General features: G+C 39.0%; 2 protein-coding genes across 3 annotated transcripts in view; both read left to right on the top strand.

The window, feature by feature from the left end:
- The first annotated feature begins 211 nt into the window (after window positions 1-211).
- On the top strand, window positions 212-13,958 carry LOC111947748 (uncharacterized). Of its 2 annotated transcripts, XM_078943459.1 has the most exons (16): window positions 212-481; window positions 989-1,072; window positions 1,154-1,232; window positions 1,924-5,170; window positions 5,269-5,350; window positions 5,538-7,484; window positions 7,677-7,872; window positions 8,203-8,287; window positions 11,669-11,728; window positions 11,807-11,866; window positions 12,071-12,164; window positions 12,298-12,478; window positions 13,187-13,236; window positions 13,352-13,422; window positions 13,610-13,711; window positions 13,766-13,958. In XM_078943459.1, exons 8-16 carry the CDS (start codon window positions 8,237-8,239, stop codon window positions 13,808-13,810), a joined length of 714 nt encoding a protein of 237 aa, XP_078799585.1. In that variant the 5' UTR covers window positions 212-481; window positions 989-1,072; window positions 1,154-1,232; window positions 1,924-5,170; window positions 5,269-5,350; window positions 5,538-7,484; window positions 7,677-7,872; window positions 8,203-8,236; the 3' UTR covers window positions 13,811-13,958. The 2 variants fall into 2 exon arrangements, 1 of the variants encoding a protein (XP_078799585.1); XR_013654294.1 differs by lacking the exons at window positions 11,669-11,728; window positions 11,807-11,866; window positions 12,071-12,164; ... (3 more) ...; window positions 13,610-13,711; window positions 13,766-13,958 and adding an exon at window positions 10,068-10,270 and having other exon boundaries at window positions 220-481.
- The window catches only part of LOC144990225 (general vesicular transport factor p115-like), a 22,472-nt gene continuing 14,741 nt past the window's right edge, over window positions 12,298-20,028 (top strand). Inside the window, exons 1-2 of the mRNA XM_078943261.1 lie at window positions 12,298-12,383; window positions 14,613-14,718. The gene's annotated coding sequence lies outside the window, so the exon portion shown is untranslated. The remainder of the gene's footprint in view (window positions 12,384-14,612; window positions 14,719-20,028) is intronic.

Genomic DNA, 20,028 nt, shown 5'->3' with positions numbered 1-20,028 from the left:
TTGAGTAATGTGGCTTAAATTCATTGAGAGGCATCACACTTTTAAATGTTGCTAATTTTCATGGGAGCTGTGTGGAAGTTAATGACAATATGAACAACACATATTTTCAGAACCTGAAAGGATTCGTTTTACTCAAATAGTTTTGAGAAATAAATGAGTAATTTTCCTACATTACCCATAATGCCTATCGCCCGGAAGAGTCCTCTTCTTCTACGTTTTTTTCCGTCCTCTTGTTTAGAAACATGGCGGCGTCCGAGCAGTCGACGTTTCCAGACACAAACATCCCTGAATATGAATACATTGGCGTTAACACCAATCCGTTTCTCATCGGTTCTGTGCGAGACGAATGGATGACAAGACTGAGGCCCAAGGATTATTCATACCAACAAGAAGACAAAGACACATTTGAAGCTAACTTTGCAGAAGCGATGGGGATCAGTCAGTGAGTCACTGAGGAGGCTGAGCTCAGATCTGTCTGCAGGTAGACACAGCTACCTAGGAACGTTTTTTAAGTGTGTTTTTTTGTAAATAAATATTTTTTTTCATATAAATAAGTATTAAACTTGTAACTCTTAAAATAAACCAAGTTGCAGCAGTTAAAGAAAGCGAGTTGCGTTGATGCGCTTAAGCTAACAAACAGGAAGTGAATTACAAAAATGTCCTTTCAACTTAAAATTCATATTTTTAACATAATTTGACTCCATATCAAGCAACTAAATATTTAAGTTATTCATTTAAAAACACTTGTGCATTCACTTTTGGATGAATACAGACAATTATTTGTAACACATTGTGAGTAATATAAAAAAATACAATTACAAATCGTTTTAAATAATTTTATAATCTTTGCCTTCCGTTGGAATTTTCTCAACAATCCAACAGGAAGTAGCTTGACTTCTATCAAAAAGCTAATAATAAGCTTGAGTTCATTCTCTTACTTTTGACGACTTTATCCCAATCAGATGTCACACTTATCTTTTTTTTCCAGCCTGGATTCCCTTCGTTGCCATGCTGAAGATGAGCTGCCTGATACAGAAGTTGTTCCTCCAGACTCAACACTGAAAGCTCTGATGTAAAAACATCTCACTAATAGTTCTACTGTTTTAAGCTCCAATGCTGCTTGATGAAGTATCTGTTCTCTTTCCTCTAACAGACAAAGAAAAACAAGGCAAGATCACAAAGCTTCACTAAAGGTCAACAAGAACCGACATGATCTCTATGCTGATGAGCTGGTGAGTTACTTTAAAGTCATTCAAGCTAACTCGATGTTAGGGGATGAGAAAATTCACTTTTGTCCTTCTCTGTACTCCGATTCCCTTAAATATGGGTACGGTTGTTGATTGACTTGCATGTGAAATCAATCTTAACCCCCATTTTTATCTGCCTCTACACAAGCCTGAGATCCTGCCAGTGTCTGCTGTGAAGGAAGGCAGACTGCTGGACCGTCCTCCAGTGTAGCAAATGTCAGACTTTCTATCAGTGATATGGTCAATTTGGTAGTTTTTTTTTGAGGGGGGAGAATAGGTAAAGAATGCCAGATGGCAACCTATGCAAGGGTAAGTCATACGTCGCTAGCAACAAAAACATTTGGAACGAAAACACCTATTTAGCATTAGAAAAACCACCATAAAGCTGAGAACGCAGCATTTGCAGCCAGTGATCAGACTACGACTACAGCAGGAAGAAGCAGAGGTACAGTCAGCGTCTCTTGATCTTATGGCAGTGATGTGAGCAAAGCTACAATGAGGAGACTTGGAGTGTTTGTGGAATACAAGTCCTTTTTAAAAACCTGCAGAAATTGGAATCAGCAGATCAGCCTTGTTCTAGGGTGAAGACATGTTTAAATAAAATGTTAGTCCCATTTGTGCAAAGTGTGTTATTTGAGAAGAGTAACCTAAGACTCTTTTGTCTGTGTGAAACCAGGAGCGTCTAATTGTTGGCCGGACACCAAAAACAGAGAGTGACCGGATTCCTGAAGGGGAAATCATTCTGACCATCAACGTCTACTACCCTGCTGTTTTTGAGAAGGTACATTTTAGTCGTCTCTGACTTACAGTCTGACAAGAAAAAACACATTTTGTTTGGATTCCTGAATTGCTACCCCTAGGAAACCTAATCAGGAAACACAGCATTAATTTTCATTGTTATGCCGACGATACGCAGTTGTATTTATCCATGAAGCCTGACCAGAATGACCAGATAGAGAAACTGAACGCCTGCATCAGTGACATCAAGACCTGGATGACAATTAATTACCTCCTCTTGAACCCAGAAAAAACTGAGGTCATTATACTTGGTCCTAAAAACCTCAGAGATGCTCTGTCTGCTCAGATAGTCTCCCTGGATGGCATAAGTATAGCCCCCAATTCCACAGTTAGAAACCTTGGGGTTTTACTTGACCAGGATTTATCATTTAAGGCTCACATATCTCAGACGTGTAGAACTGCCTTTTTTCACCTGCGTAATATTGCTAAGATCAGAAATATACTTTCTAAGAGTGATGCTGAAAAACTCATCCATGCATTTGTTACGTCGAGGCTGGATTACTGTAACTCCTTGTTAGCAGCGTGTCCTAAGAGTTCCTTAAGAAGTCTCCAGCTTGTTCAGAACGCAGCAGCTAGATTGTTAGCAGGAACTAGCAGAAGAGATCACATCACTCCTGTGTTAGTTTCGCTCCATTGGCTCCAAGTTGATTCCAGAATCAAGTTCAAGATCCTCCTGTTAACCTATAAGGCAGGGGTCGGGAACCTTTTTGGCCAAGAGAGCCATAAAACGCCACATATTTTTAAATGTAATTTAAAAAGAGCCATACAATAATGTAGCGTCCCTTTCCCACACTGAGGCACGGAGACTTAACCTCTTTTAAGGTTCTTTATTCTGGTTACTGTAGACCACAACAAACGCCGTACAATTAATTCAGCAACTCCTGAATCTCTCCTGTCGACACGAGACGAGAGCGCTTCTCCCAACTTTATATTCCCCTGCTCCCGCTCCAGCCCTCCCATTTCCTTATTCGGCCCATAGCTGAACCCCATTGGTCCAAACTACCTAACAACAGGCTGAGCGACAGAACTGAGAGCCAATCAGATCTCTGCTTGATGCGTTTCATGAACTCCAGAACTTATAACGCGGCCCAACAGCAACCCAGTCCAACTCGGACCGCAACGATATGTTTGAAACTAAATATACAAGTGAATGTCTGCATTTGATGTAATTTCAACACTTTTAAAGTACAATAAGTCTGTGGATTATTTTTAATAACATTGTTATGCTATTGCTAATAAATGATGAGTATTTCTCGTGGTAGTTTTGCTGATGGTCTAGTCTGGTTGATACGTGGTGAGTTTCTGCTTCATGCAGGCATTGAGACTTTAAACGTGATCTTATGTCTGACTGTTCTTTAGATGTGAGGCAGACGCTCACATGCAGACGTGGAGACAAACACACACTCACACACTGCAGTGAGTGACGGGCAGCGGGTTTTACGTTTTTACAATCCCTGCGCGATTCACCTGCTGCCTGTCCCCACAACACCTCAGCCCCACCCTCTGCTTTCTCCCTCACACATCCCGTCCCCGCAACTGCGCGCTCTTTCTCAGAGACGGGAGCGCGCACTTTTAGGCACGGCAATTCACAGGTTTCCAGCTGGTATAAACTCTGTGAAATTATAGATAATAGTAAACTGATGGTGCTGGCGCAGATTTTTCTCTCCAAGCACCGCTACTACTGCGCGCCTCTGGCATCGCATCGCGCCCGAGAAGGACTGGACTAATGATAAAAAAAAGCATAATTAAAGATTTGTCTGCGAGCCACATGTGACCATCAAAAGAGCCATATATGGCTCGCGAGCCATAGGTTCCCGACCCCTGCTATAAGGCCTTACATGGAATGGCCCCGTCCTATATTAAGGACCTCATAGTCCCTTACCATCCAATGAGAACACTTCGCTCGCAAAATGCAGGACTGCTTGTGGTTCCTAGAATTAGTAAAAGTACGGTTGGAGGTAGAGCGTTTAGCCACCACGCCCCTGTCTTATGGAATAAACTCCCAGCTCATGTAAGAGAGGCCGACTCAGTTTCTACATTCAAAGTTAGACTGAAAACATTCCTCTTTGGACAGGCTTATTGTTAGACTAGTTAGTATTCAGAGATTATTTAACTTAATGTTAGTTTGTTTAAATTAAACTTAATAATAACTATTTCTTTTAAAAGGCTGCTAGAAGTTTAAGCTATGGTGCACTGGGGTTCTGTCCTCTTTCCTTTTTTACTTCTACCCTTCCTCTCCTCTATTCTTGATCATAATTTATCATTTAGTTCTCCATGCCTCTGTTTGGTACAGTGCGATTCATGTATTGTCCCTCTTTTCCTCTCCCCTCCTGGGGAGTGGGAGTGCTTCCAGACTCCAGTTGTTTCATCCGTGCTCCAGTTCCTGACCGTTTACCTCGTCTCTGCTCCTGCTCCTACACCTGGCTGTGGATCCTGCCTCTGGTTCATCTCTGGCTCGTCTCTGCTCTGTACCTGACTGAGTACCTCGTCTCTGCTCCCGCTCCTACACCTGGCTGTGGTTCCTGTCTCCGGCTCGACTCGCGCCTTTGACTGTCCCCACAACCACGGCTGGATGAAGCTCGTCTGCTGGACTTTTATATACGTAGTTGTAGATTTAGATAAGTTAATTCTTCTCTAAGAGTTCTGGTAAATCGCCTGTCCGTCCTGGGGGAGGATCCCTCCTTAATGTGGGCACCCCTGAGGTTTCTTCGTTTTTTCCGGAATCCGTTTTTTTGGGAGTTTTTCCTTACCGCGAAGGGGGGTCTAAGGGCAGGGATGCCAGTATAGCTTAGTCAGTTTGTTAGTTCATTTTAGTATTTTTCTATTGAACTCTTTGTATTCGTGATCCTTTTGATTTCATGTTTTACTTCGAAGCCCATCGAGACGACTGTTGTTGTGATTTTGGGCTATACAAATAAAATTGAATTGAATTGAATTGAACTGAAAAGCAGTTCAACCATTAGTCCATCTTCCACAGTTTAATTACATCAGATGACTCTGCTGATGAACCACATTGAACCCAAAACCTCACCGAGCTCAGAGACGCTATCTGCTGCATCAGCGACTTGCAAGTGTGCGGCGACTTCAGCAGGACACCAGACATGGCTCCAGATTTCCTCTGCAAGGTGACTCGGATCTGACTTTACACCAAACTGCTGCGGTGATTGTGATACTTGAAAAGAAGCTTAACCTGAAGGTAATACTTTGACATATTCTGTTTCAGGATCATTTCAAGTCCGCCTTTTTTTCTTTGAGGGAGTTTTCTACAATGACATGAGATTCCCAGAGTGCCAAGACATCAGCATGTATGTGTTGTCGTCACACATAAAGAAAAAAATCAAACTTTTTTTTACTTTATTTTAAAATGAATTAAAATCAATAAAGTCTGTTAGTAGAAATGCTCCCAAAAATGTTTAAACAAACTTCATAATGCAGAAGTACATCATATTTAAAGCAGTTCTGTTGGTGAACTTTCTATTTATTGTGGTGCAGAACTACTATAAATTGGGCCAAATCCCATAACTTCCCACCATTCACACAAGCCAAGATGGAGGACACGCTGCTCCAGGATCTGAAGCTGAAGGTGGGTTTCCCGATGTACTGCCATCAGGGGATCTGTGAACATCTGGTCATCATCACAGACGTCCGGTCGGTGCTTCCAGTGCTGCTCAGCAGCCGCTTTCACTTCAAGAAGGCTCCACCTCTTTTCATTAGTAGAAGTGGCATTTCACTGCAGCTCCAGCTGATGCCAATAAAGTTGGATATGAAGATATTTCAGAATAAGAGCTTTTCTGTTGAATTTTGAAAGTAAGAATTTATGATTTATTAATCAAAGTTTTGTTCTAGTTACTTGAAAACAGTAAAAAATTAAAAAAATCCCAATTTTATATAAATATTTTTCATACAATTTATCTAAAATGTAATAATTTTCTATTTTAAATTTGTAAATCAAATAGCTTTAGTTCTTTGACAGTGACACTGAGACTCAGCACCAAACCAAAGGTAGAAACACATGAACCACAGTGTGTGAAGGACTGAGGTACTCAATGATTAACAAAAATACAAACGAATTTGTCAAATGATGTGTAAACACGTTCTATCTGCAATTAATTTGTGGAAACTTTTCACTTGAAACCCGGCACAATACTTCTGGGTTACACCAAATTGATCACGCACATGAACCAGTTGGGTAAATCTATTGTTTTTTTTTATTTTTTATCTTCTTATTCCTTTTATTTTGGGCAAATCTGTTGTTGACTTTCTGACTTACTGTTGACTTATTATTGATATATTATTATTATTTATTACTATTGACTTACATTTGATTTTATTATTATTATTTACTATTAATTCATTATTATTATTATTATTGACTTATTATATATGTATGTTGTCATTATGTATTGTTATTTACTTACTATTGAATTATTGTAGGGCTTTTCTAAATCATTTAAATTACATGTCAAAGAGGTCTAAAACTTCTACATGATGAAAAATTATTTTTAAAAATTCTCTGTAATAATTATTTTCTTTGTTAGAAGTCCTGCAACTATGTATTTTTCATTAAAGTTTGAGTTTATAAGGCTGACTGCTTTCTTATCTCTTAATTACCCACAACAAATGAGGTGTGTGTGTGTGTGTATATATATATATATGTGTGTGTGTGTGTGTGTATGTATGTATGTATGTGCAGTGTTTTTCGAACTATTTTGAGACAAGGCACACTTTATCAAAATACAAAAATCCTGCGGGACACCAGTTTTCAAAAATTGAAAAAGGAGAAACTCTATATTCTGTAATCTCACATGCATTTTGTGATAATTGTGGCAGCTGTTTCTTTTTAAAAGATTTAACAAAAGTTGAGTTAGTTTTCCGTAATAATTTTCAACTAAACTATTTGAAATGTTACCCCGGTAGATGTAATCTTTCAGATACAGTTACAAAGCAGTCATATCCGTGCAGATGGGATGTTCCGAATCAACGGCACGCGGGTATTTTGTCAGTTATATATAAAATACCAACGGCTGAAAAAACGATTCAGAGTCAGACTGACATCCCAGATAAACTAACAGTTGGTGAGCTATATTTTTCTGTTTCATTGATTACAATTTTTTGTGTGTGGAAACTATGCTTAGATAGATTGTTAGATGGAAAATAGAAATAGTTAAGATATATGGTTCACAAATAGTAACTTCTATATCAAGCGGATTTGTTAACAGCCGTGGCCCGTACCGACCGAACCGTATGGAACCGAACTCTGAAGTGAATCCAACCAAATTATTGAGATTTTTAGCTTATTGTTACACCCCTAATAAATATAGATAGATATAATTTTGCTGGATGTGACATCCATAGTTACAATTAATAACGACAATGCTAACAACACATTTGTTTTCTTTTCAAACTAACGGACGCAAATCACAGGAGAAAACCATCCAGGTGAGGTACTATTTGTTTTATTATTACAATTTGTTGTGTGTGGAAACAAAGTATAGTTAGATAAATTGTTTGTTAGATAAATATGCTTTCAGTGTTTTTTTCTTTGCCCATTGTACAATAAAATGTAAGCCACCACTCAGCTTGTAGGTACTTCAACGTTAACCGTTTCATGTATTTTTGCCGAATTAACAGAAAGAAAATGGAGAATAAAAATCCCCCCCCACCACCACCACCCCCCCAGGAAGATAACCCCCCACCCCCACCCCCACCCCAGGAAAATAACCCCCCACCCCCACCCCCTCAGAGGAACCCCCAACCTGCCCCCCTAATCTGGCATTCAGCGGTAAATCGAGCCAGGCGGGACCGCAGAGTCGCCGGGGAGAATCAGGTGAGTTGAAAGTGTTTGCTCTAAAACATGTCATCTTTCTCACATACGACACTCCTCATTTCTCCACCATTTTTTTTCAAAGAAGTACAATTTATAGTTACAAATACTCTTTTAAAATTGATTTCAAATGAAAACAGACACATTTTAGCCTTTTTAGAGTTTTCATCATTAAACTTTTCCCGTCTATTACACTGACCTATGTAGAAATGCTTTGTGTAGGCCCAACGTTTAAAATTTCACGTCATTTTCTTATTTAAACAATTTTATACACGCAGATTGTCTGAAGTTTTTCCTTGTGAAGTCAAATATTGTTTTTTATTCTGTCGTCAGTTTCTCCTAAGGAGGCTCCTCCCGCTGGCGAGAAATGAGGAGGAGAGGCAACGCCTCCGCCAGGTTTACGGGCCTAACTAAAATGGTAAGTTTGATGACTGCAAATCCCCTCTTTGCATTTTCGTTTTAATAATGAAACAGAATAAGCGGTTTTAAGTATAAAATGAAAAAGCATTTTGAAATATTGCTTTTTCTTTTTAATTTTGAGTCAAAAAATGCAGCTACATTTTGAAAATTAAAAAGCATTTCTGTTAATCTATTTTAATTGTCAAATTATACATTTCTAAATGAATTATGCTACACATTTACCAGAGAATGTCTTGAAAATGAAATGTCAAATACCATTTTCATTTTAATTTTAATTAAGTGACAGAATAAGCTGTGTTGAATAAAGAAATGAAAAAGCATTTTGAAATATTGCTTTTTCATTTTATTTTTGCGTCAAAAAATGCAGCTTCATTTTGAAAATTAAAAAGCATTTCTGGTTTTGACTTTGCTTTTTATTTATGCTACATAATCGCTTCCATGGTTTCTATATGGGAAACCTTTTATCACTCTTCTTCTCTCCTCGTCGCACCCGCCTGCGCGCGCCCGCGGCTGTCACTGTCTCAGAGAAGCACGCGGCACGTGCGCTGTTTCAGAAACACACATGTCCTCATTCTACAAGAGTTTGTGTCTTGCGAGGAAATACGACAAATTTACTGCGTCCTAATTATTCATTTCCATTGTATTCATTTCCATTACAAGCTGCGTGCATTCTTGAGTGCGCGACACGGCCGCCCGCCGGAGGATTTTGTGTTGGGGGGGGGGGGGGGGGATTACTGTTCTCAGTCACTCTGTAACACCAAACATGAACGCGCGCTGTTAGATTTGCGTGAATATCACTACATTTTCTTGTCGGGAACTATTTTGTTTGCAGCAAAGTTACGTGTTTGAATAAACAACGGCGGAGCCTCCTGCCCCGCGTTCTTCATGGGTGTCAGGCTTCACGACTACCGGAGAGGTGACAAAGTGTCTGCAGTCTGTTTATTACTGGGCAATATCTAATATTCTGGGAAGATGTCTGTACCAGAGAGCACAGGCGAAGCCTCACATGCAGCCAGAGGGCAGAAGAATCAACACGCACCCCCCAACACACGTGTGCGCGCTTCTTTCTCCTAGTCCTACACAAGACGCAGCGCGCAGACACAGTCACAGTTCTACTCCCAATTCCTAAATCTGCAAGGAAAGCAATAAACCAGGCCAATTTTAACTTCATCTGGAAAAACAAAACTCATTATATTAAAAAAGGAACAATAATTCAGGATTACAGTGAAGGTGGACTTAATAGTCTTTGAAAGTTTGGATGGTATGATTAAGATAAACTGACTTAGGTCTTTCTGCAAAATGAAAGAAATATTTGGTTTCTTATTTGTTCCAACATTTTCTCTCATCTAGGGGCCACTGAGTTCCTTCTAAAATGTGATTTTGATTACGGAAAACTTCCTATTAAACTTTCTACTTCTCATCAGCAGGTGTTACTGTACGGCAAACTCATATTCAAACATAACTTTAGTCCACATAACACTCCCATATGGAGCTGCCGGTATAATTTATGTAGGAATAAATCAACATTTTTACAAAAATTAGATCGATAATGGTATTTGGTCATTATTACATATTATGAATGATAATGGAAACATAATCTCATTGGAAACTTTTTTCCTGTAAGTTTGAATTGAATGATAGAAATCAATACAATGGAAATGCTTTGTGTGAAGCCCCAAAAAAATTCTAGTCATTTTCTTATTTAAACAATTTTATACACGCAGATTGTTTCCAGTTTTTCCTTGTGAAGTCATTTGTTGATTTTATTCTGTCATCAGGCTCTCCTTCGAAGGCTCCTGGCCTTAGCGACAACCGACAAGGAGAGGCGCCGCCTGATTTGAATACACGGCCCCCTTTTCTGAAAAAAATTGGACAAAAAAATCTTCGTTGTTGAATAAAAAAAAAATTTTGTTGTTGAAATTAAAATTTTTATTTTTGAAAAAACAAAAAAAAAAAAAAAATTGGAAAAAAAACAACCTCAGCAACGCTTCTTGTTCTCTTCTTTTTATTCCTTGTACACATGCAAAAGTATTGAAATTCTTTTATTATATTAGCTCATTTAAAGAAAGAAACATTTTATTTAAGTCATACAAAATGGTGGATGTTCTCGTTCCAACTGGATACTTTAAGCCTGTAAAAGTTCACAACCAGCTTCAGCAGGTGGGGGTTCCACTGGACAAGTATTAAGGAAAATTTGTTTTAATTTTAAAGGATCACCAAATATGTGCACAAATTCATAAAGTAAACCTAACTGACCAGCCAAGGTGACAACATCTTTAAAAACCTAGGTTAGTGGGACTTTCGGTGCTGCTGAATGGAGTAGACGCGTGTGTCCAAACTTTGAGGTGCTTGGTGCTGACATCCTGGACTCAGACCGTGCACAGCTCTCACTAGCTGCTAAGCCGGGGCCCTCCGGTATGTATGCATGCATGCATGCACCGGTATGCACGCATGCACCGGTATGCACGCATGCACCGGTATGCATCCCCCACTTTCAGACCAGCGAGCTGGTGGTGTGGACGGCTTGCAGACTTGGGGGCAATCTCTCTGACAAGGGCTCTCCTATCCATATCTTCGAGGCTTACTGCCCCGGAGGTTTTGTAGCAGCGCACCCAGTAACGAGATGTCATGAGGAAGCTTTACCAGCTTTAGCCTGCCCTGAGGTACCAGCTAAGCTATTTGTTGTGATTGTTCAAGTGGCTGAGTTTTACGTCTTTTTATATCACCAACACTCGAGACACACTTTGTAGCTTCACACAGGTTCCCCTTTTATTAATCTCCCCTTCATGAACATATCGACACACAAAGGTTCCTACCCATTTGTGTCACCTGATATTATACCCCCCTTTCTTAAACGAAGAACGTCAGGGTAACATAACTAAAAGATTTCTCATCAGTAACATTGCACTGCTCCACAGTAAAGTGTTCATTCACATAACTAACATAACAAAGTAAAACCCTTAAACTGCATGCATATCACTGTAAAACCAACAAGTTCTATCTACGAGGAGTCAGATTACTCAGATCCTCAACCTGAGTGCGGGGATTATTCAACGAGCGTGAGCATCACAAACCCAGTTAGTATAAATGAGACATTTGCAAAGTTCTACTGGCCTCTTTATGCATCTGAGTGTCCACACTCCCCAGATCCAACGCCCGATAAAAATAACTTTCCACGTGTCGATGATGAGGATGCTGAAATTCTAGGGAAACCCATCACTATGGCAGAAGTCTCTGAGGCCCTTGCTGGTTAGCTGGATTGAGTCTTCCCAGTTTCTGCTTGACTGAGCTCACCTGATCCAGGTGACCAGTTATAAATGCAGCGGGGTTAGCTGCAAAGCAGACGGTAAGAAGACAATTTAATCATCTCCATTTTCAGGGATCATCTCAGAAAGAATCAACAGATGTTTCAAAAGCCAAGAGAGGAAGAAAGAAAAAGGTTGGTCATGAACATTTCTACATTTTGTCTATGAAAGAGTTGGAAATCTTTCTAAGGAGAACGTTAACTACTTTCCAGAGTGACTCAGAACAAGAAAATGAAAAAGATGAAGCCCCTGCAAGTATGTCAGTCCATCTGGTAAGTGTGATGTGCAATGCTGACATCTTCCCGGTGTTAAAAAGGCCCATTGAAGTGCACAGCAGAATAGTTTAGATCTGCTGCAGGAGAATGGAATAACAAAGACTAAAAACTCAAAGCAGATTTCAATGAAAATGTCTCAGAATTATTGCAATTATCCATAAAGTGGAAGTATTTTCTGAATGTGTTTCTTGGTGTTTTTAGGTGGAGATCCTCTTAAACGACGAGGCAGGAAGCCCAAAAGTGAGAAGTTGCATTTGCTTCAGCAACAAGACCATCACGGATCAGGAAGTGAAATGTCAGTACCTCCCAAAAAAGAAGTGCTGCATTTCCAACATACTTCCATATCTAATGTTCAAATGATGCAGACAAATACAAGTGTACAACTGCTGTCCTTCTATTGGTCAGTAAAGCTTTGCATCTTTTCTTAGGGAAACAGCAGAACCAGAGAAAAAGAGGAAGAGGGCATCGGAGGACAAGACCCACCGTGAAGAAGAAAGGAGGAAGAAGAGGGAAGGTAGTAAAGGCAAGGAGTTGGAATGCAAAGAGCCGGAAGCCAAGAAGAAGAGGCAGACCAAAGACGACGGCTCGTCTGGCTCTGACGATGATGAGGCAACTCAGCATGATCACACACACGATGACTTATGCTCATCACATGAAGACATTCTCAGTTAATATTCTCCTGCCATCCATTTTATTTTTATCTTAGGAAAACAAAGGTAATAATAAAAAACAACAAAACTCCGAAATGGACAAAGACCGGCGTCGGCAGAAACCTGATGAAGGGAAAGAGTAACTATGTGAAGAATATTCAGTGAAATCTAAAAGCCCCCGTGTTTTTACTTTGTAGTTCAAGCAGAAGTAGTTAGTTCACAATGACTGATAATTCATTTCTTTATGACAGTTATTGATAGTTCCACTTGGACTTAGTTACTAAACTGCTTGATGCAAAAGCAACCAGGTCTTTAGTTGAATAGCGTTCTAATTCAATCAAATTTGATTTAATATTGTGATTTGCTCTATTTTTTATAGTTTTTTTCCTTTTAGGTAAAGAGTAAAAATCAGTTGTTTGTAAAACTAGAATGTGAATTCTGCATTCTGAGTCTGTATCGGTGCTAGAACTAGGATTACATAAAGGTCACAAATGGCTATTTCATACAATTCAAAGACTTGGATGAGGCTGCAGAGGTGACAGTTATTGAAAAAGCAGAAATGAGAAATGAAACATACATTTTCTCCAATAATGAGACAACTAGTGTCTTATCTTTTGCACTTCCACCTATAAACTCTAGATTATGAGAGATTCTTTTTGATTTTCAGACCAAACAAAGACGGCGCAAAGAAAACTGAGGCAGGGGTCAAGAAAAAAGGTGTGCAGGAGTTTAATCTTTTTGGCATTTCAGTTCAGAACCTAAGCGTCTGTCGTCTGAAGTCAGTAAATTTGTTTTTTCTAAGTAATTTGTCTGGTTTCTTTCCTCTACTCAGAGATGTCTACTGACATGAAGCTCCAGAGGCTCCACACGCAGATCAAAATGTCCCTGAAAATAGACAACCCGGTAATCTGTTGAATCTATATCACATGCTAAAACTCCTTTGATCTTTTCAAACCAGAGTGTTACCCTGGAATGAAGGAAAGCATCTTGTGCTGTTTCCTTACAGCTTAACCACATTTCCTTTTCTTTATGTTGACCTGAAATGCACTTTCATTGGTCTGATGTTGGTTCCTGCCTTTCCCCCTACCAGGATGTGAAGAAATGCTTGGATGCTTTAGATGAGATCAGCTTTCTTCAGGTCACGACTCAGCATCTTCAGAAACACAGTGATCTCATTTCCACACTCAAAAAGGTAAACCTCTAAAGAAAATGTTTTAAATCTCATCCCACTGCTGACAAAAAACAGGATTTGTGTTTTAGATCCGCCGATTCAAAGCTAGCCAAGACATAATGGACAAAGCCACCATGCTGTATAACAAGTTCAAGAGCATGTTCCTGGTTGGAGAAGGGGACTGTGTGCTCAGCCAAGAGCTCAACAAGTCTTTAGCTGAACAGCGGCAATACGAGGAAGCAAAGAAAGCTGAGCAAGTCAAAGAAAACGCTGCAGGTACAATATATAGATTTACTGTTTTCTTTTTGTTACATTCAGATACTTCTGTGAGTTTAGAAACATCAATCTGAATCTCACTTTCTTCTTTGTTGTTGCTGTCTGATTATAACAGTAGGACAGGAACATTTCTCAATTAGAGAAAAATATAAGTTTTATAATTAACAAAACAATGCAGAAAACCAAAGTAAAAAAATTGTGACATTTCATCAAACAAATGGTTTTTTAGAAGTTTATTTTGGATATTGGATACAAATGTTTTTCTAGAAAAAAGCATGTTCTTTAGTGACAAATCAATAATGAGCAGTAAGTCACATCTAAACCAGCCAAAGACCAGAAACCTTAAAGCGCCTCATGCAGTTTCCTGTCCTCTTCCAGGGGGGATCAGAAGGTCTCTGTGGTTTGCAGACAGAACCGGTTCAAAGATTTCCAGCCACATCCTTGCTGGAATTCAGTTTTTCCAACACAGGTCCATAGTTTAGTCAAAGGTCTTTGTTTTTGGGTTCAAAGTTTAGCTAATTGGTGTAAAATCCTTCAATTGAATGGAAGTCTGGAGTGCTGCATGTGTTATCACATGCTTTTCTTTCTGTGGTAGTTAGAATTGTGAAATGACATTTCATCAAGACTGAAGTGGTGATTGTTTCAGACTCTACTGACAAGATGACCAACGGTGAGATGAGTCCTGCAGAAAAGAAGGAAGAGATGGAGCAGGAGAAGTTCCTGGAAGACTCCTCAGCAGCAGAAAACCACAGGTGTTTGATGGAAAACTTCAGTGTTAAATAAATGGATCCTAAATGTTAAAGGACATTTGTTTTAGGCTTATCCTCTTTTTCCATTAGTGCCTACACTATATTACCAAAGTATTGGCTCAGCCATCCAAATGATCAGAATCAGTTTTCTAATCACTTTGTCCAGCCACAGGTGCATAAAATCAAACACTTTGGCATGCAGACTGTTTTTACAAACATCTGTGAAAGAATGGGCCGCTCTCAGGAGCTCTGTGTATTCCAGAGTGGAACTGTCATAGGACTCCACCTGTGCAACAACCAGACGGATCTGCTAAATCTAGGTTGGATTTTTGGTTGACATGAAAATCAACAGAATTTTACATCAATAGCTAAAACTTCAGCTGCACCATTAACAGACCATTCTATGATCAAGCTCATTATTCAATCTCGCAATAATCCTAAAAGCGAAGGTTACTGGAAGTTCAACGCTAGTCTATTAGAGGAGGAATTTTATTCTCAGGCGATTATAAATGAAATCCAAAGGATAACTAACGACTGACAGTTCACCACTCAGAGGGAGAAATGGGAATTTTTCAAATTCAAAGCAAGACAGATTTCAAAAACTAATAGCAAAAGATTGAGCAGAGATGGTAAACAAAAAGAAATGGAAATGATCAGAGATATGAACTCTATTTGTTGTAAATCTCTATTGAGTGAAGGTGAGAAACAGAGAGTTGCATTCCTGCAAACCTCTTTGGATAATATGAACATCTCTAAAGCCAAAGGTGCTTTTATTAGATCCATAGCTAAATGGGTTGAAGAGGGAGAGAAAAGTTCAGCTTACTTTTGTAGACTGGAAAAAAGGGGACAAGGGAAAAATGCTGTTAACAGATTGCTAATTAATGGCAGAGAAAGTACAAATATGGAAAAAATGAAGAGAGATATTTTCCAGTTTTACAGTGGGTTGTACTCTTCTTCTTATTCATTTCAGGATGCTGATCGCTTCTTCAACCACATCAAGGGTTTGGCTCCTAAAGTGGATGAAAATTTTAAACAAGTGTGTGAAGCAGAAATCACTATGGAAGAAGCAGAAAAAGCCATGAGAAGTTTAGCTGTAGATAAATGTCCAGGATCTGATGGGCTTATCATGAACCTTTACAGACATTTTTGGGAACACTTGAAAGAGCAGTTTTTGTTGGTCATAAGTTGAGTTGAACATCCTTTTACCATGAAGCAGGGTGTCAGTACCCTGATTCCTAAACCTGGGAAAGACGCCAGACTATTGATCATTTGAGATCAATATCCCTCCTCAACAGTGATTATAAAATTCTAACCAACATTTATGCATCTAGATTAAAAACAGGACTGAATCAGATCATCGCAGACACACAATCAGGGTTTTTAAAAGGACGTTCAATTCACAATAATAGTTCTTGATTTGATTGACTATAATCAATAAATTGAAGATGATGGCTTCATTTTATTTTTAAATTTCTTTAAAGCCTTTGGCACGGTTGAAAATGTTATCAATACTTATAAAAAAGCTCTGGTTTCTGTAAACTCAATTTCCTGGGAGAACAGTTAGCCATCACTCAGCTGGCAGACGACACGGCCACATTCAAGAAAGACAGTCATCAAATACCAGAGATCATTCAGACTGTGGATTTCTTCTCTAAAGCATCTGGTTTAAAACTAAATCTCAGCAAATATGAATTGTTGCCAGTTCACTATTCTGATCAGTCAGTTCTTCATAACACAGCTGTTAGGACTGTTGTGAAATATCTTGGTGTTCATATTACCAAAGATAGTCAAATAATGGAGGAAATGAACTTATGGAAAACTTTAGAGGAATGTAATGTCAATTTAAACATGTGGTCACATTTCTTTTTTGGGCAGAGTGTTTCTCACTAAATTAGAATGTTTATCCAGATTCATTTATCCAGCATATTCACTCCCAATTCCTAAATCTGCAAAGAAAGCAATAAACCAGGCCAAGTTCAACTTAATCTGGAAAAATAAAAATTATTACAAAAAAAGGAACTATAATTCAGGATTACAGTGAAGGTGGATTTAAAGCCATAGACTTTGAAAGTTTGGATGGTATGATTAAGATAAATTGGCTTAGGTCTTTTCTGCAAAATGGAAGAAATATTTGTTTTCATATTCCTTCAAACATTTTCTCTCATCTAGGGGCCACTGAGTTCCATCTAAAATGTGAAAAAACTTCCTATTAAACTTTCTACTTCTCATCAGCAGGTGTTACTGTACGGCAAACTCACATACAAACATAACTTTAGTCCACATAAAACTCCCACATGAATGATAATGGAAACATTATCATTCTCTTTCCAGTAACTTTAAAATAAATGATAGAAAACAATAGAACAACGTGATCAAAGCAATCCTTCAGACTTTGATTAAAATGTCCTCCAGTTTGGTTCAAAATGTTCAAGTTCTGCTTTTATCTCTGCTGTTCGATGGTCGACCGCTTAATTCAAAACTTCGAAGCTCATTTATACGATCTTTGTTTGTTAGATAATTGTTTCCAACATCTTACAAAAATCTTTCTATATCACGGCGTTACACAAGAGAGGAAATAAGCAAGTAAAGATCTCAGTTTATTAAATATCCAATTTTCCCAAAATACAAAGAAATCCATTTTAAAATAATGAATGCAGTCTATCCATGCAAGGAACTGCTACACATACGTTTTGGTTTTCCTGAAAATAACTGTTCTTTCTGTGACATAAATAATAAAACACTTGATAATATGTTTTTTGAATGTATGTATTTTTACAGTTTTTGGGAGGATTTCTTTTTTTGGTGCTCCTCAAAGTTTCCCTTTGTCAAAGAGATCATGTATTTTTTTGTCTTTCAAGTACATACATACAGCTGGCAATGACATGAAGAAGACTGCAGTGTCAATATAAACTACATCTCTATCCTTCCACTAATGAAATAAATAAAGAAAAAAAGACTACATACAAACATTATGTTGTTAACCAGCATAGATGAAGTGGGATTGCCACCAGTTTCTGGTTGATCTATAATCAGGCTTTTCAATTTAAAATATCACCAGGCTGCAAGGTTTGTTGGTTCTCTTTTCCTTCAAGGCTTTGAAATTCTGCGGCGACTGATGAGAAGTCAACACTACATGTTCCTGTTGAACCTTCACACTTGCAGAGCTTTTTTGAGGGAGGCTTAGCACCTTGAAGCTCTCCACTCTTTAGTAAAAGTGAAACCTTTGGGTGAAGTCAAGACATGTTTGTCAAAACATACAACTTCAGCCAATCCCCACCACCAACTTATACACAGAGATTTCTTATCTAACACAAGTTTATTATCTATGAATTGAGGGTTTTTTTTAACCCCGAAGGCAGCACACCTTCAGGAAGCCTTTATTTGCAATACCTCTTTGTGCCACGAGAGGTCCCTCTACACCAACTACTCAACCTGTTTACAGAATGACAGGATGTAAGAGCTCCAACATTTTTTTCCCAAAAGTTTTCTTTATTCAGAATCCTTTTTGGGTTTCCCATTTTATTGCAGCAATAATCAAATCCAGCCATGGGGTTCCTTTGAATAAAACTCCTCTTCTAATCTTGAGAAAAGTGTTCAAAAGAACACCCAGACAGAATTCATTCATTCATTTATCTTAACCGTTTTTTCCCTCACAGGGTCACGGGTCTGCCGGAGCCCATCCCGGCCACTTGTATATGATATGGCTGTTGTGGTGTTATGCCATTGGTTAAACATAATTCTGTTAAAGAACTACAGGGTCGCATTGTTATGACGTCACAGCGGTGCGGGGGGCAGCAGGAAGGAGATGCTAAATGTGTTGACAGGGTGCACAAAAGCAGCAGAAAGTTTAAAACCAAATCACATCCAGACGTCAAACAGAGCAAATCGTGGAGGCCTCAACACAGTAAACCAAATGCACAGTGTCATAGGTGCGGCAGCTCGTCACCCCATCCAAAACGTGAGTGTCCAGCTAATGAAACAGTATGTCATGCATGTGGAAAAAAGGGACATTACATGAGAGTGTGTAAAAATAGGAAGACTTTGAGTGAAGTGGAGGAAGATGTCAATGCCTTATTCCTTGGCAGTGTTACCAGCAATGGAGAGCCGTGGATGGTAAACATAATCATAAACAACAAAAGCGTGTCATTCAAAATAGACACAGGAGCTGATGTCACAGTATTGCCACTTCAGGTGTTCAAAGAAATCTTCAGAGACAGTTGCCCACCCACTCTTCAAAAACCAACCAAGCCTCTGTTTGGACCTGGAAGAAAGCCGTTGGAAGTCCTGGGGTTCACAGAGAAGAGACTAAGGAAATGAGCTAAAGAAGCAAGAGAGGATGTGTACATCCTGAAACACCTGCACACAGCATTGCTGGGGAGACCTGCTATTCACAAGTTGGAGTTAGTTACTCAAATAGACACTCTCAGCATCGAAACACTAAAAGTCAGCTACCCAAAGCTGTGCAGCGGTCTTGGTGAAGTGAAGCAGCCATACAACATCAAGTTAAGACCAGATGCTCAGCCCTTCTCATTAAAGACACCTCGGAGAGTTCCATTGCCGCTCATGGACAAAGTGAAGCAGGAACTGTCCCGCATGGAAGACTTAGGTGTGATAACCAAAATAGAGGAGCCAACAGACGGGTGTTCTGGCATGGTGGTGGTACCCAAAAAGAAAACAGACAAGGTGCATATTTGTGTTGATCTCACACACCTCAACCTTTCTGTGTGTCGAGAAAAATACATCCTGCCATCAGTGGAAGAGACACTAGGCAAATTGGCTGGAGCCAAAATTTTCAGCAAATTGGATGCTAATATGGGATTTTGGCAAATTCCCCTTACAGAAGAGTCAGCCAAATACACCACCTCTATTACACCTTTTGGCCGTTACTATTTTAGGCAGCTACCTTTTGGTATTGCTTCTGCTCCTGAACATTTCCAGAACAGAATATGAAATATTTTTTTTTTTTTTTGCTTGTTTGGTTTTGTTTTATTCTTTAAAACATCCAAACTGTTTGGTGTTGGCTGTAATGGATACTAACACTTGGCATCATTTGACTGCCATAACGATGATTTCAAAACATTTGTTTACATTTATTATTTATAGGTGTGTTTATTATTTTTTGTTTGTTTGTTTGGCCTTCAGATGCTTATTAAGGCTAATTTCTTTCAAATATTTCCTTTTTCTGCTTGTTTTAGGGTTAGTTGTTAGTTGTTTTGTGCTTGAGCGCTTTAAAAAACCGTGGAGTTCATTTTGGGGTGTTCTGTGGTTGTGATTCGGTTGAGGTTTAGATGAACTCTGAACCCGATCGATTTT

The sequence above is a fragment of the Oryzias latipes genome (assembly GCF_053564925.1).
Source record: "Oryzias latipes strain Hd-rR chromosome 1 unlocalized genomic scaffold, Olatipes_Hd-rR_3.1 chr1_Y".
Lineage (NCBI taxonomy): Eukaryota > Metazoa > Chordata > Actinopteri > Beloniformes > Adrianichthyidae > Oryzias > Oryzias latipes.
The sequence above is the reverse complement of the archived record's forward strand: the minus strand, read 5'-3'. Positions and strand labels throughout refer to the sequence as shown.

Coding starts and splice junctions, on each gene's coding strand:
- LOC111947748 (XM_078943459.1), top strand. CDS start 8,237: ATGAGGAGGAGAGGCAACGCCTCCGCCAGGTTTACGGGCCTAACTAAA. Junction 8,288..11,668: donor TTACGGGCCTAACTAAAATG/GTAAGTTTGATG, acceptor CTCCATTTTCAG/GGATCATCTCAGAAAGAATC. Junction 13,423..13,609: donor CCCTGAAAATAGACAACCCG/GTAATCTGTTGA, acceptor TCCCCCTACCAG/GATGTGAAGAAATGCTTGGA.